We start from the raw sequence: 14,701 nt of genomic DNA, 5'->3' as shown, positions 1-14,701 counted from the left end.
CCTGGGTGGCGCAGCAGTTTAGCGCCTGCCTTTGGCCCAGGGCGCGATCCTGGAGACCCAGGATCGAATCCCATGTCAGGCTCCCGGTGCATGGAGCCTGCTTCTCCCTCTGCCTGTGTCTCTGCCTCTCTCGCTCACTCTGTGTCTCTCATGAATGGATGAATGAATGAATAAATAAATAAATAAATAAATAAATAAATAAATAAATCCTTTTTTTAAAGAAAGGAACTTAGGTTTATCTAAATTAAGTCCATGCTTTTCATTACTATACCATCTCACTTCCCACTTTAAAAGAGGTTGGTTTATACTAGAACTTTTCCAAAATCTAAAGTATATTCAGTCTGATATAAAATTCTGAATCTGCTACTTCTTTTCTCTTTGATACTGGGCCAGTTATTTAACTTCTCAGAGATTCACTTTTCTTATCTATGAAATGGGGGAAATAGGAGCACTTGGGATTTTTGCAAGTATTAAAAAAATTACTAAATGCAAAATACTTAAGGCAGTGCTTACTGTTATTATCAATCTATAATAGTTCTGACCTCTTTAATGTCAGTCCCACTTCTTACCAGATCCTGTATTAAGCCTAACAGCCTGTCCTAAGCTTGCAGAGCTATAAATGTTGCTAGCTCCAAACTCATATTGACACATAAAGTTAGCTTTTAAAGGTAGATCAAATAAATGTGCTTAAAATATCAGAATAAAAAAATATAAACTGAAAAAGATATTTACCTCATCATTTTCATCAAAGATGGGATTAATTTTCCAAGGCCACATAAGGACAGCTGAATTTAAAGCTAAGTCTTCTTGAGAAAATAGGAAAACATCTAAAAAGTAACTCATTCGGCGTTTGGATTCCTACAAAAAAAGCTCCAGATATAATACATCATCTAGAAAAACCAAGGCATTATGGAATACAGAAGAGCCAATAACTTCTAAAACTCTAAATAATGTTTTGGAAACATGTCATGTTTATGAGGACAGAACCAAAACATTCACTATTTGTAATTTATATGATGGTATATGTAGACATGCAAAAAACTCTTCAGATAAACTATTAAAATGAAGAAAAATAAAAATACACAATATTTTTACTTTCTTAAAGATTTATGTATTTGTTTTAGAGAGAGAAAAAGCACACACATGAGTGGGGAGAGGGGGGTAAAGGGAGAGGGAAGGAAACCCTCTAGCAGACTCCCTGCTGAGCACAGAGCCTGATCATGCAGGGCTTGATCTCAGGATCCTAGATCATGACCTGAGTCAAAATCAAGAGACACCGCATCATTTCCATCAGGGAAATACAAATCAAAACCCACAATGAGATACCACCTCACACCAGTGAGAATGGTGAAAATTAACAAGGCTGGAAACAACAAATGTTGGAGAGGATGTGGAGAAAGGGGAACCCTCTTGCACTGTGGGTGGGAATGTGAACTGGTACAGCCACTCTGGAAAACAGTGTGGAGATTCCTCAAAGAGTTAAAAATAGAACTTCCCTATAACCCAGCAATTGCACTGCTGGAGATTTACCCCAAAGATACAGATGCAGTGAAACGGCAGGACACCTGCACCCCAATGTTTATAGCAGCAACGTCCACAATAGCCAAACTGTGGAAGGAGCCTCAGTGTCCACTGAAAGATGAATGGATAAAGAAGCTGTGGTCTATATATACAATGGAATATTACTCAGCCATCAGAAACGACGAATACTCACCATTTGCTTCAACATGGATAGAACTGGAGGGTTCTAAGTTCTATTATGCTGAGTGAAGTAAGTCAATTGGAGAAGGACAAACATATGGTCTCATTTATTTGGGGAATATAAAAAATAGTGAAAGGGAATAAAGGGGAAAGGGAGTGGGAAATATCAGTGAGGGTGACAGAAGATGAGAGACTCCTAACTCTGGGAAACGAACAAGAGGTAGTGGAAGGGGAGGTGGGGGGGGTTGGGGTGACTGGGTGACGGGCACTGAGGGGGGAACTTGATGGGATGAGCACTGGGTGTTATACTGTATGTTGACAAATCGAACTCCAATAAAAATATATTAAAAGAATAATAAATAAAAATATTTTTAAAAATCAAGAGATAGCAGTTTAACTGACTGAGCCACCCATACACCCCAAAATACAACATTTTTAAAATTAAGGTTTTAAAGAAAAAAGAAGTTTTTTTTTTTAACTTTTTAAAAAGATTTTATTTATTTATTCATGAGAGACACACAGAGAGAGAGAGAGGCAGAGACACAGGCAGAGGGAGAAGCAGGCTCCATGCAGGGAGCCTGACTTGGGACTCGATCCCAGGTTTCCAGGATCATACCCTGGGCTGAAGGCAATGCCAAACCATTGGGCCATCAGGGCTGCCCAGAAAAAAGAAATTTCAAAAATTAATAAAAAATTCAGTGATAGCTATTTATTTATACATAACAATAAATTTTATGTTATAAAATTCTATTATAGCCCAAGGTATAAAATAAATACCCATAAGTCCATAGTGATATAAATAAGTAATTGAGTAAATTATAAGAGGAGGAGGAGACAAATCTCTCATGCAGAAGAATTCCAAATAAATTATGTAGCTACTCCACTCTAACAGAGTATAATTTTCCAATTCTGAAGTGTGGGCTGCATAGAGTGACTTCCTTCCAGAGACAACATATGGAAAGGGGGAGGAAAGAATAGAGAAACCTGATAAACACTATTTCAGACTGGTGATCAAGGTCACATCAATAACGGTAAGTCATGTTGATAATATGTACCCTTGATTTGATGTGATGAAAATGGCATTTACTTTTGTGATCCTCCTTCAGAAAGCCCACTACCTCCCTTAGTCTAATCATGAGAAAAACATCAGATGAATTCCAACACAGGGCTACCCTCTGATATACCTGACCCATACTTCTCAACACTATCAATGTCATTAAAAAAAAACAAAAGAGGGAGAGCCTGGCTGGCTCAGTTGGTAGAGCATGCAACACTGACTACAAGCCTCATGTTAGGTGAGGCTACTTAAAATAAAAACAAACAAAAACAACAACAACAACAACAACAACAAAACCCACCAAATCTGAGAAATTCTCAGAGCCAACAGGAGCCTAAGAAGATACAACTAGATATAATGTGGTGTCTAAGATAGGTTCCTGAAACAGAAAAAGGACATTAAGTAAAAACTAAGAAAAACTGAATAATCTGTGGATTTTAGTTAATAATGTATCAATACTAGTTTATTAATTCTAATAAATATACCATACAAATGTAAGATGCAATGAGTAAATTGAGTGTAGGGGGCAGTAAGGACTATGTAATAAGAAACTCTGTACTTCTATAAATTTAAAACTGTTCTAAAAAATAGTCTTAATTATTTTATAAATTATATTTCTGTATTCAAGTAATAAAATGATTTAAAATTTAAAGATATCATTTAATATAACATTAAAAGATATTAAGTACCTGAAAATATATCTAAAAAAGATGAGTACAACTTTTACAGAGGAAATTATAAAATACTGAGAGATTTAAAGAAGAGACAAATTTTTTTTAAAAAGATATATCATGAATTGGAAGACTACTGTGTAAATGTGCCAATTCTCTCTATTTAATGCATTCCTAATAAAAATCCCAACAGATTTTTGTGGAATGTGAAAAACTCATTCTAAAATTTATACCAGAAAGATGCAAATTCTCAAAAAAAATATTTTTTAAGACTTTATTTATTTATTTATTTATTTATTTATTTATTTATTTATGAGAGACCCAGAGAGAGAGAGAGGCAGAGACACACACAGGCAGAGGGAGAAGGAGGCTCCATGCAAGGAGCCCAATGCGGGACCCCATCCTGGGACTCCAGGATCATGCCCTGGGCCAAAGGCAGGCGCTAAACCGCTGAGCCACCGAGGAATCCCCAAAACTATTACTAATGTGATCTTAGCCAAAATCCCAAAAGGTATTTTATGAAATGTGATATGCTAATTCTAGAATTGGTATGAAAATTCTAAGGACCAAGAACAAGCAAGAAACTTGGTGAAGAAGAATGGGAGGACATGTTCTACCAAGTATCAAGACTTATTATTGCTAGAATCAGACCTATAAATACAGAGAACAAACTGATGGTTGCCAGAGGGAAGGAAATGAAGAGTTAGGTCAAATAGGTGAAGAGGATTGGGAGATACAGACTTCCAATTATGGAATGAATAAATCACGGGAGTAACAGGTACAGCACAGGGAATATAGTTAATGATAATTGTAAGAATATTATATGATGACAGGTGGTAGCTACACTGTGGTGAGCGTAGCATAATGTATAGAGATGTTGGATCACTATGCTGTACATCTAAAACTAAAGTAAATTTGGTGTCAATTATACTCAAATACAGTCTATGATAAATACATAATTGCTCATCTATGTGGATGTGGATGCTCATCTATGTGGAAAAATAAACAGGTTGCTTTTCTCTGGGTGTGTCAGCAAAATGGCCGTTGTCTGTCTTGTGTGAAATATGAATTGGCAAGTAAGGCCAACATTCAGGCCTAGAGCAAGATGAGATGATGAAAAATCTTTGCAGCTGATTTGGCCTGTGGTTCCCAGTGCTGAGCAACAAGGAAAGGAGCCACCAATTGAGCGTCAGGATATTATATCTGATTAAGAGAGAAGAGATGAAGGAGTACCTGTAGCTCAAGGGTCTGCCCTGGAACCTAATCAGGAGGAACTGACTCTTCCCGAGACTGGGAAAGAGCATGGAGACAGTCCTGATGTCAAAGGGAAGAGACTTGTCAAAAGGAATAGACTTGCAAATCTAGAGCCCCTTAAGATGCTGGAAGCAGGCGAAGGGAAACCCCAGGATTGAACAAAGACAAGCTGAAACCATGTAGACTGTTCTTGTGTTCAAAATTTGTTAAAATTCTCTCAATAAAGTTTTCCAGTTTTGTCCAAAAAATAATAATTAGGTTGAACCTCACATCATTCACAAAAATAAGATTCTAGGAAGACTGAAAACCTAAACCTGAAAGGGAAAACTACACAAGTCTAAAAAAGGATATAAGAAAAAAATCATCATGTCCCTAGGTAGGAAAGGATTTCTTAAACAAGACACAGAAAGCACTAGCTATAAAAGGAAACATTGGGGGCACCTGAGTGGTTCAGTCAGTTAAGCGTCAGACTCTTGATTTCAGCTCAGGTCATGATCTCAGGGTTGTGAGATCGAGCCCTGCCTTAAGCAACATGGAGCCTGTTTAAGATTCTCTCCCTCTACTTCTGCCTCTCTCCTTCACCTCTCTCTCTCTCTCTCTCTCTCTCTCTCTCTCTCTCTCTCTCTTCCTCCCTCCCTCCCTCCCTCTTTAAAAAAAAGAGGGGGGAACATTGCCCATTTGACTGCATTACAATAAGAACTTCTCTTCATCAAAAAATACCATTAAAAAGTTAGAATAAATTAGAGTAAAAGAAAAAGGATACTTACCAATAGTATCTTCAAAACTACAAATGAAATAGCACACTTAAAATTTTTTGTTATGTATATTTTAGCACAATTGAAAAAAAAAAAAACTATTATAGACCAATAAGAAAAAGAGGGTAACTGGGTGGTTCAGTTAGTTAAGTGTCTGCCTTTGGCTCAGGACATGATCCCAGGGTTCTGGGATCCAGCCCTGCATCAGGCTCTCTGCTCAGTGAGGAGTCTGCTCCTCTCTCTCTACTTCTCCCCCTGTTCATGCTCTCTCAATCTCTCTGTCTCTCAAATAAATAAATAAAATCTTTTTAAAAAATAAAAAAGACACAAAACCCCAAAGAAAAATAGGCAAAACCATGTAAAAGCATTTCACCAAAGAGGAATTCCGAATGGTCAATAAGCATATGAAAAGTATTCAAACTCATTCCATGAGGCCAGCATTACCTTGACCCCAAAATCAGAAAAAGACTCTACCAACAAGGAGAATTACAAACCAATATCCCTGATGAACATGGATGCCAAAATTCTCACCAAGGTACTAGCTAATAGGATCCAACAGTACATTAAAAGGATTATTCACCAAGACTAAGTGGGATTTATTCCTGGACTGCAAGTCTTTCAACATCTGCAAATCAGGTGATATATCACATTAATAAAGGAAAGGATAAGAACTGGGAAGCCTGGGTGGTTCAGTGGTTGAGTATCTGTCTTTGGCTCAGGGCCTGATCCCGGAGTCCCGGGATCGAGTCCCACATCTGGCTCCCTGCATGGAGTCTGCTTCTCCCTCTGCCTATGTCTCTGCCTCTCTCTGTCTCTCTCCAGAATAAATAAATAAAATATATTTCAAAAAAAAGAAGAAAGAAAGGACAAGAACTATATGATCCTCTCAGCTGATACAGAAAAAGAATTTGACAGTCTTCACAATTTAAGGATAGAGGGAACATACCTTAATATCATAAAAGCCATATACAAAAAGCCCCCAGTGAATATCATTCTCAATGGGGAAAAACTGAGAGCTTTTCCCCAAAGGTTAGGAACACAGCAGGGATATCCACTCTCTCCCCTGTTGTTCAATAGTACTAGAAGTCCTAGGCTCAGCAATCAGACAACAAAAGGAAATAAAAGGCATCCAAACTGGCAAAGAAAAAGTCAAACTCTTACTCTTTGCAGATAACATGATACTCTATGTAGAAAACCCAAGACTCCATCCCAAAATTGCTAGGACTCATACAGCAATTCAGCAAAGTAGCAGGATATAAAATCAAGGCACAGATATCAGTTGCATTTCTATACACTGAGACAGAAGAAAGAGAACTTCAGGAGTCAATCCCATTTACACACAATTGCACCAAAAACCTTAAGAAACCTAAGAATAAACCTAACCAATGAAGTAAAGGATTTGTACTCAGAAAACTGTAGCACACTCATGAAAGAAATTGAGGAAGATACAAAGAAATGGAAAAGGTTCCATGTTCATGTATTGGAAGAACTAATATTGTTAAAATATCTATGCTACCTAGAGCAATCTATACATTCAATGTAATCCCTATCAAAATATCATTGACTTTTTTCACAGAACTGGAACAAACAATCCTAAAATTTGTATGGAACCAGAAAAGACCCTGAATAGCCAAAGGAATATTGAAGGAGAAAAACAATACTGGTGGCATCACATTTTCAGACTTCAAGCTGTATTACAAAGCTATAATCATCAAGACAGTGCGGTACTGGCACAAAAACAGACAAACAGATCATTGGAACAGAATAGAGAATACAGAAATGGACTCTCAACATTATGGCCAACTAATCTTTGACAAAGCAGGAAAGACCATCCAATGGAAAAAAGACCATCTCTTCCACAAATGGTGTTGGGAATATTGGACAGCCACATGCAGAAGAATGACACTGAACCATTTCCTCATACCATATACAAAAATAGACTCAAAATGGATAAAAGACCTATATGTGAGAGAGGAATCCATCAAAATCCTAGAGGATAACAGAGGCAGCAACCTCTGTGACCTTGGCCACAGCAACTTCTTGCTAGATGGGTCTCCAAAGGCAAGGGAAACAAAGGTAAAAATGAAATACTGGGAGTTCATCAACATAAAAAGCTTTTGCACAGCAAAGGAAACAGTCGACAAAACCAAAAGAAAACCAACAGAATGGGAGAAGATATTTGGAAAAGTCTTATCAGATAAAGGGCTAGTATCCAAAATCTATAAAGAACTAATCAAACTCACCACCCAAAGAACAAATTATCCAATCAAGAAATGGGCAGAAGACATGAACAGATATTTCTCCAAAGAAGACATACAAATGGCCAATAGACACATGAACAAATATTCCACATCACTCAGCATCAGGGAAATGTAAATCAAAACCACAATGAGATACCACCTCATACCAATCAAATGGCTAAAATGAACAAGTCAGGAAATGACAGATGTTGGCGAGGACTCAGAGAAAAGAGAACCTTCCTATACTGTTGGTGAGAATGCAAATTGGTGTAGCCACTCTGGAAAATGGTCCTCAAAAAGTTTAAAATAAAGCTACCATACAACCCAGCAATTGCACTACTAGGTTTTTTACCCCAAAGATACAGATGTAGTGATCTAAAGGGGCACCTGCACCACAATGTTCACAGCAGCAATGTCCACAATGGCAAGATGGCAAGAGCCCAGATGTCCATTGACAGATAAATGGATCTTTATATATATATATATATATATATATACATATATATGCATATATATGTATATATATATATACATACACATACACACATACATATATATAATATTTATTATATATCTAAAATAACATATATCTATATCAGTGTGGTATGTATATATATATAAAAGTATTTCAATAGTACTAGAAGTACTATTATATATATAAGTACATATATATATATTGATGAAATACTACTCAACCATAAAAAAATGAAACCTTGCCATTTGCAATAACATAGATGGAACTAGGTGGTATTATGGTAAGTGAAATAAGCCAATCAGAGAAAGACAATTATCATATGGTCTCACTCATATGTGGAATTTAAGAAACAAAACAGAGGATCATAGGGGCAGAAAGGAGAAAAATAAAAAAACAAGATGAAATCATAGAGAAAAACCGTAAAAGACTCTTAATCATAGGAAGGAAACTAAGCGTTGCTGGAAGGGAGGTGGGTGGGAGGATGGAGCAACTGGGTGATGGACATTGAGGAGGGCACGTGATGTAATGAGCACTGGATATTATATAAAACTGATGAATCACTAGCATTTCTGAAGACTTCAAATAGGTGTTATTCATTTCCCCACTTGTTAAGATGGGAATATCTGAGGTATCTGTTATTTTGAAATACCCCCATAGTCATATACTATTTTTTCATAATATAATCATAATACTTGTAGTTTAATGGGGAAATATGACATACAGTGTTCAAATGCAAAACGGAACATATGAGATTCCAAATGAAACAAGAAATCTTTCAGCTCAGAAGAAGTCTGTTTTGAGGTCAATCACAGCCTGGATCTTATGATTGATTAGTCCTTCTGTGTGGGGGACAGCATTTGTGAAGACATCGGACATATTGTTAATGACAAACTTTGAGGCGTGGCTGTCAATATACTTCTCTAAATATTATTTATAGAAATAAAAAGCAGGGGATCCCTGGGTGGCTCAGCGGTTTCGCACCTGCCTTTGGCCCAGGATGCGATCCTGGAGTCCCGGGATCGGGTCCCGCGTCGGGCTCCCGGCATGGAGCCTGCTTCTCTCTCTGCCTGTGTCTCTGCCTCTCTCTCTCTCTATGTCTATCATAAATAAATAAAAATAAATCTTTAAAATAAATAAATAAATAAAAGCAATGAAGAAAAAAAAAAGACGGATGAATCACTGAACTCCACCTCTAAAACTAATAATTATCTTAATTAATTGAATTTAATTTTTTTTTCTTTTTTTTTAATTTTTTTAAATTTTTATTTATTTATGATAGTCACAGAGAGAGAGAGAGAGGCAGAGACACAGGCAGAGGGAGAAGCAGGCTCCATGCACCGGGAGCCTGACGTGGGATTCGATCCCAGGTCTCCAGGATCGCGCCCTGGGCCAAAGGCAGGCGCTAAACCACTGCGCCACCCAGGGATCCCCCAATTGAATTTAAATTTTTAAAAAAATTGGAGGCATCTTAAAAGTAAATTAAAAAAATAAATTAAGAAATGAAAACTGGAGGCATCTTCAATATCCAACAGTGAATGGTTAAATAATTCACTTATTCTTGACACATCTAAACCTGTAAATTTAAATATTCAAAAATACATTTTTATGTTTCATATTTGTTTCAATCTTAAGTCAAACATGTTTACAATAAAATCCTTTTTTTCATGTTGATGTAATCTTAAGTCAAAAATATGATACTCAATTTTCTTTTTTTAAAAAAGATTTTATTTATTCATGAGAGACACAGAGAGAGAGAGAGGGGCAGAGACACAGGCAGAGGGAGAAGCAGACTCCATGTAGGGAGCCTGATGCGCAACTCAATCCTGGGACTCCAGAATCACGCTCTGAGCCAAAGGCAGGCACTAAAAGGCTGAGCCACCCAGGAATCCCTCAATTTTCTATTAAGTAGGAATATGTTTCATGTTTTTGGTCAGCTTAATGTTTTTCTGTACCTCTTACTTCTCTACTGTCATTATGTTACTTTTGTTATAAAAAAATTATTTTTTAAAAAGCATATGAAAAGTATTCAAATTCAGTTTTCTTCAGGAAAATGCAAATTAAAAATACAATGATTTCCACCTAACAGAACAGCAATTATTCTTTTTTCTTTAAAGTTTTTATTTAAATTCCATTTAGCTAGCAGACAGTGTAATATTAGTTTAGGTGAACAATATAGTGATTCAACACTTCCATACATCACCCAGTGCTCATCACAACAAGTGTACTCCTTAATCTCCATCACCTATTTCCCTCACCACCCCCAACCCACCTCCCTCCTTAGTAACCATCAGTTTGTTCTCTATAATTAAGAGAACAGCCTGGCAAATTTAAAATATCTCACAAGAGCAAGCATAAGTAAGGGTGTAAAATAGTAGGACTCATACACTGCTGGTAGGAGTATAAAATTGAAACTATTTTTTTTTAAGATTTTATTTATTTATTCATAGAGACACAGAGAGAGAGGCAGAGACACAGGCAGAGGGAGAAGCAGGCTCCATGCAGAGAGCCCAATGTGGGACTCGATCCAGGGTCTCCAGGATCACGCCCTGAGCCAAAGCAGATGCTCAATGCTGAGCCACCCAGGCAACCCAAAACTACTTTAGAAAAGAGTTTTGCCTTAGCTAGTAAAGGTGAAAATAAATATGTTATAATATCTAGGAGAAATGCATGAATATATAAACCAGGATACATGTACAGAAATGTTCCCAGCAGTATTGCTATTAATAGCAAAAGTAGAAACAAACCAAATATCCAGAACAATAAAACTAAAATAACAAGTTATTATATGATTATATAATAGTAAGTATAAGACAGCAATGAAAATGAAGCTAAGAAACAATGGCATGGCATTACTAACATAATGTTGGCAAGATGCAAAAGAACAGAAACAGTAGGGGATCCCTGGGTGGCGCAGTGGTTTGGCGCCTGCCTTTGGCCCAGGGCGCGATCCTGGAGACCCGGGATCGAATCCCACATCGGGCTCCGGTGCATGGAGCCTGCTTCTCCCTCTGCCTGTGTCTCTGCCTCTCTCTCTCTCTGTGACTATCATGAATAAATAAATAAAATCTTTAAAAAAAAAAAAAAAAAAAAAAAAAAAAAAAAAAGAACAGAAACAGTATGATTCTATATAAAGATCTAAATGAGACAAAAATTAATTATATTGATTAGAAATGCATATTTTGACAGTAAAACTATAAAGAAGTTGCAAGGAAGCAATTATCACAAAAGTCAGGATAGTGTACACATCCAGGAAAAAGAGGCAACTATGATGAGCTTCTAATGTGTTGGCAAGGTTCCATTTCTTCCCTGGGTGATAATTATGGTGTGATTACTTTATAAGATTTTAAACTGCACAATTTATGTTTTATGTAATTTGGGGTATGTGTGTTATATTTCACATTTTCAAACAATGAATTAGAGTACAATATAGGTGAATGGGTATACAATCTTGTGCTTGGGAAGGCATAAGTATACTATTAAATGTAAATTATAAAAGAAAGAAAAATTTTTAAGCTCATGTTGTTTGAGGATGCACACATAGTTCGTGGCACAAAAGAATAAAAATGTGTGATTATTGTAGAAACCAAGGGAAACCTCTAGGGCAGAGAGGGAGAGAAGCAGTTATGATCAGAAAGTCACACACAGAGGGCTTCAGAGGTCCAGGCAATATCCTATTTCTTAACTTAGTCATGGCATTATAGGTGGGTACTTTTTAAAAAAAAAAAAGATTTTTATTGGAAATATCAGAAAGGGAGACAGAACGTAAAGACTGCTAACTCTAGGAAACGAACTAGGGGTGGTAGAAGGGGAGGAGGGCGGGGGGTGGGAGTGAATGGGTGACGGGCACTGGGGGTTATTCTGTATGTTAGTAAATTGAACACCAATAAAAAATAAATTTAAAAAAATAAAAAATAAAAAATAAAAAAATAATTTAAAAAAGATTTTTATTTATTCTTGAGGACACACACACACACACAGAGGCAGAGACACAGGAAGAAGAAGAAGCAGGCTCCATGCAGGGAGCCTGATGCGGGACTCTGGGGTCTCCAGGATCACACCCTGGGCAGATGACAGCGCTAAACCACTGAGCCATACAGGCTGCCCAGGTGGGTACTTTATAACTCAGTTTAACTATGTTTTACATATTTTAAATATGTTTATCATATTTCACAATAAAAAGAAACTAATTTAAAACATACAAATTAAAAGATTCTTACCTTGATCCGTAAAGCCAACTCTTGAATCCCTATAGTCCGGGATTTCTCTACATAAGCTATCAGATCCATCATCTCTTCTGTTGTTCCAGGGACTTTTAATGCATGCTCCTTAATTGCTTCAAAATCACTGCAAATACTGACATAATACTCTGCTTTACTATGGCTATGGTAATTAATGCTATATCATACTCAATATGTTTGTGTTATATTATGATTATTGTAAAATATGAACTGTGATATCCTTAAAATATTAAGACACTAAGATGTCTTAAAACATTTAAGGACAATTTATCTGTTATAACTCAGCATACATCTTATATCTACAAAATCTACAAAATTGAGGTAACATTTTCATGTGGAAATTAAGACGTACTAAAAAAATTTTTTCTACAGATCTCTTTAACTCTCTTGAACTACCCAGTTAAGCAGTGTGATATAGAGCATACTTAGAATGGCAAGCAGGCCAATATGAATACAAAGAAGGGGACATAAAATGAGGCTGGAGAGATAAGCAAAACTGAGATCACATAGAGTTTGATTGTTTATTCTTGATTATCAAAAATTTAGGAGGAATTCATTAAAGTCGATAATGACAAAAAGACAGGTGATCCTGTGGAGACACTTCTTGCTAGAGCAGAATCTAAGTCCCTTGGGAAAGACATTACAGCAAAAGACAAGGAGGCAAATAAAATGATTGAGAGCAAAGTGGCCCAAGCAGATGTTAAACCAAATTGTGAGCAATAAAATTGCTCTTTAATGATTATTATTAATTTATTTAATAACTTTTACTTTACTTAGTGGCACACATTTCCTCCTTTTGGTGTTATCTAGGTCAAGTGTGGAATTTAAATAGAAAACAAAGAATGAACTAGATAACTTTTCAGCTGCTCTTATGTCATGGGTTTATAGTAAGAGTTATTTTGTTGGAAGTAATAGAATTTTCCAGAATAGTCATGTATACTGCAAAAAATAAATACCAAAGAACTGTCATGTTAAACATAAATCATTTTTTATTATGGCATCGTCATTGCTCTTATTCAATGAGATTGTTAGAAATGAATGCCATGCCATCTTTGATATCTTTTTGTGTAGTAGTATATTTTTGTACAAAGTATGCCTGATAATACTTGACTTTTTGACAGTCATGTATTTTCTGTTCATTTAAAAATATTTATTAATATGATAGCTCCCTTAATTTGGGCACCTATTCTATGCCAAGTATGGTGCCAGATACTTTACAAATGTTATCTGTAATCTAACACTAGTCCTACAAGGAAGGTATTAGTTTTCACACCTGGCACAGCAGGTGAGGCTCAAAGAAATTAAGTGATTTGCCTAGAGTCATAGAACTAGTTCATTGAAGAGTCAGTATTCAAATCCAAGTCTTTCTGATTCCAAAGCACATGATTTTCTCACATTGCTTCTGGGAAAATAAACACACTAGCTAACATTGATTGAGTATCATATTCCCAGCACTGTGCTGGTGCTTTATATATATCAGTTTTAATCTTTACAAAAGTTACAAGCTAAGATTCCTTGGGGCCCAGACAGGTAACAAATAAGTTAAATGAGTTGGATGATGAATTGCTTGAGCAGTGGGTGAACAAATGAAAGGACATATTCCCTGTGTAAAACAAAAACTGCTTCTCAGCTCCATTTACCACTGAAGGCCCAACGTGGTACAGTCTTCCCACTTTTTCAAGAAAGGTAGGAGATCTGGAGAGAGAGAGAGTGTGTGTGTGTGTGTGTGTATGTTATGTGTAAAATCTCCTAATTTTGAAATGTTGATAGTCAATTCAAAATGTACTTAAACAAAAAAAAAACAAACAAAATGTACTTAAACAAAATAAAATACAGCATGAGACAAATAAAAATATCTGCATGACATATTCAGACAACAGGCCACTGGTTTGTGAATCTAATTTTACAGCCACTCTGCAAAGTAGGTACTGCTGTCTCTATTCTACAGATAACGAAAATAAGCTAGGTGACACAAGTAAATACTGGGGTCAGGAACAATACCAGATGTTTCCAATATCATTGAAAGTCTAGTCTCTCCATTTTCATGCAACCTGTATCCAAACACTGTTTTATTTCAATTTCTTTTTTTAAAAAAATCCTGGGTTGCCTCAAAACAACTCTCAAACTGTACCAAACAAACACATAAAAACCAGACCATTGGGACTACAAAGGATATTCCTTAAGAGGCAACTATGAAGAGAAAGTTGTAAACACTTATATTTTAATCTTTTAAAAAAAATTTAAAGCTTATGTATTTTATTTAAGTAATTAATCTCTACATCCAACGTGGAGCTCAAATTCATGACCCCG

At 36.2% G+C, this 14,701-nt stretch overlaps 1 protein-coding gene across 5 annotated transcripts in view; it reads right to left on the bottom strand.

Moving 5' to 3' along the window:
- DNAH12 (dynein axonemal heavy chain 12) overlaps window positions 1–14,701 on the bottom strand; it is a 203,626-nt gene that overhangs the window by 165,127 nt on the left and 23,798 nt on the right. For all 5 annotated transcript variants that reach the window (XR_013357830.1, XR_013357829.1, XM_077858421.1 and 2 more), the window contains exons 13-14: window positions 12,371–12,506; window positions 733–858 (exon numbers count right to left, since the gene is read on the bottom strand). Coding sequence is in view for 3 of the 5 variants with exons in the window: in XM_077858421.1 (XP_077714547.1) it covers window positions 733–858; window positions 12,371–12,506 (262 nt within the window). In the remaining 2 variants the exon portion in view is untranslated. The remainder of the gene's footprint in view (window positions 1–732; window positions 859–12,370; window positions 12,507–14,701) is intronic.

This window comes from Canis aureus, chromosome 19 (assembly GCF_053574225.1).
Source record: "Canis aureus isolate CA01 chromosome 19, VMU_Caureus_v.1.0, whole genome shotgun sequence".
Classification (NCBI taxonomy): Eukaryota; Metazoa; Chordata; class Mammalia; order Carnivora; family Canidae; genus Canis; species Canis aureus.
This window is presented reverse-complemented; position numbering and strand designations above follow the sequence as displayed.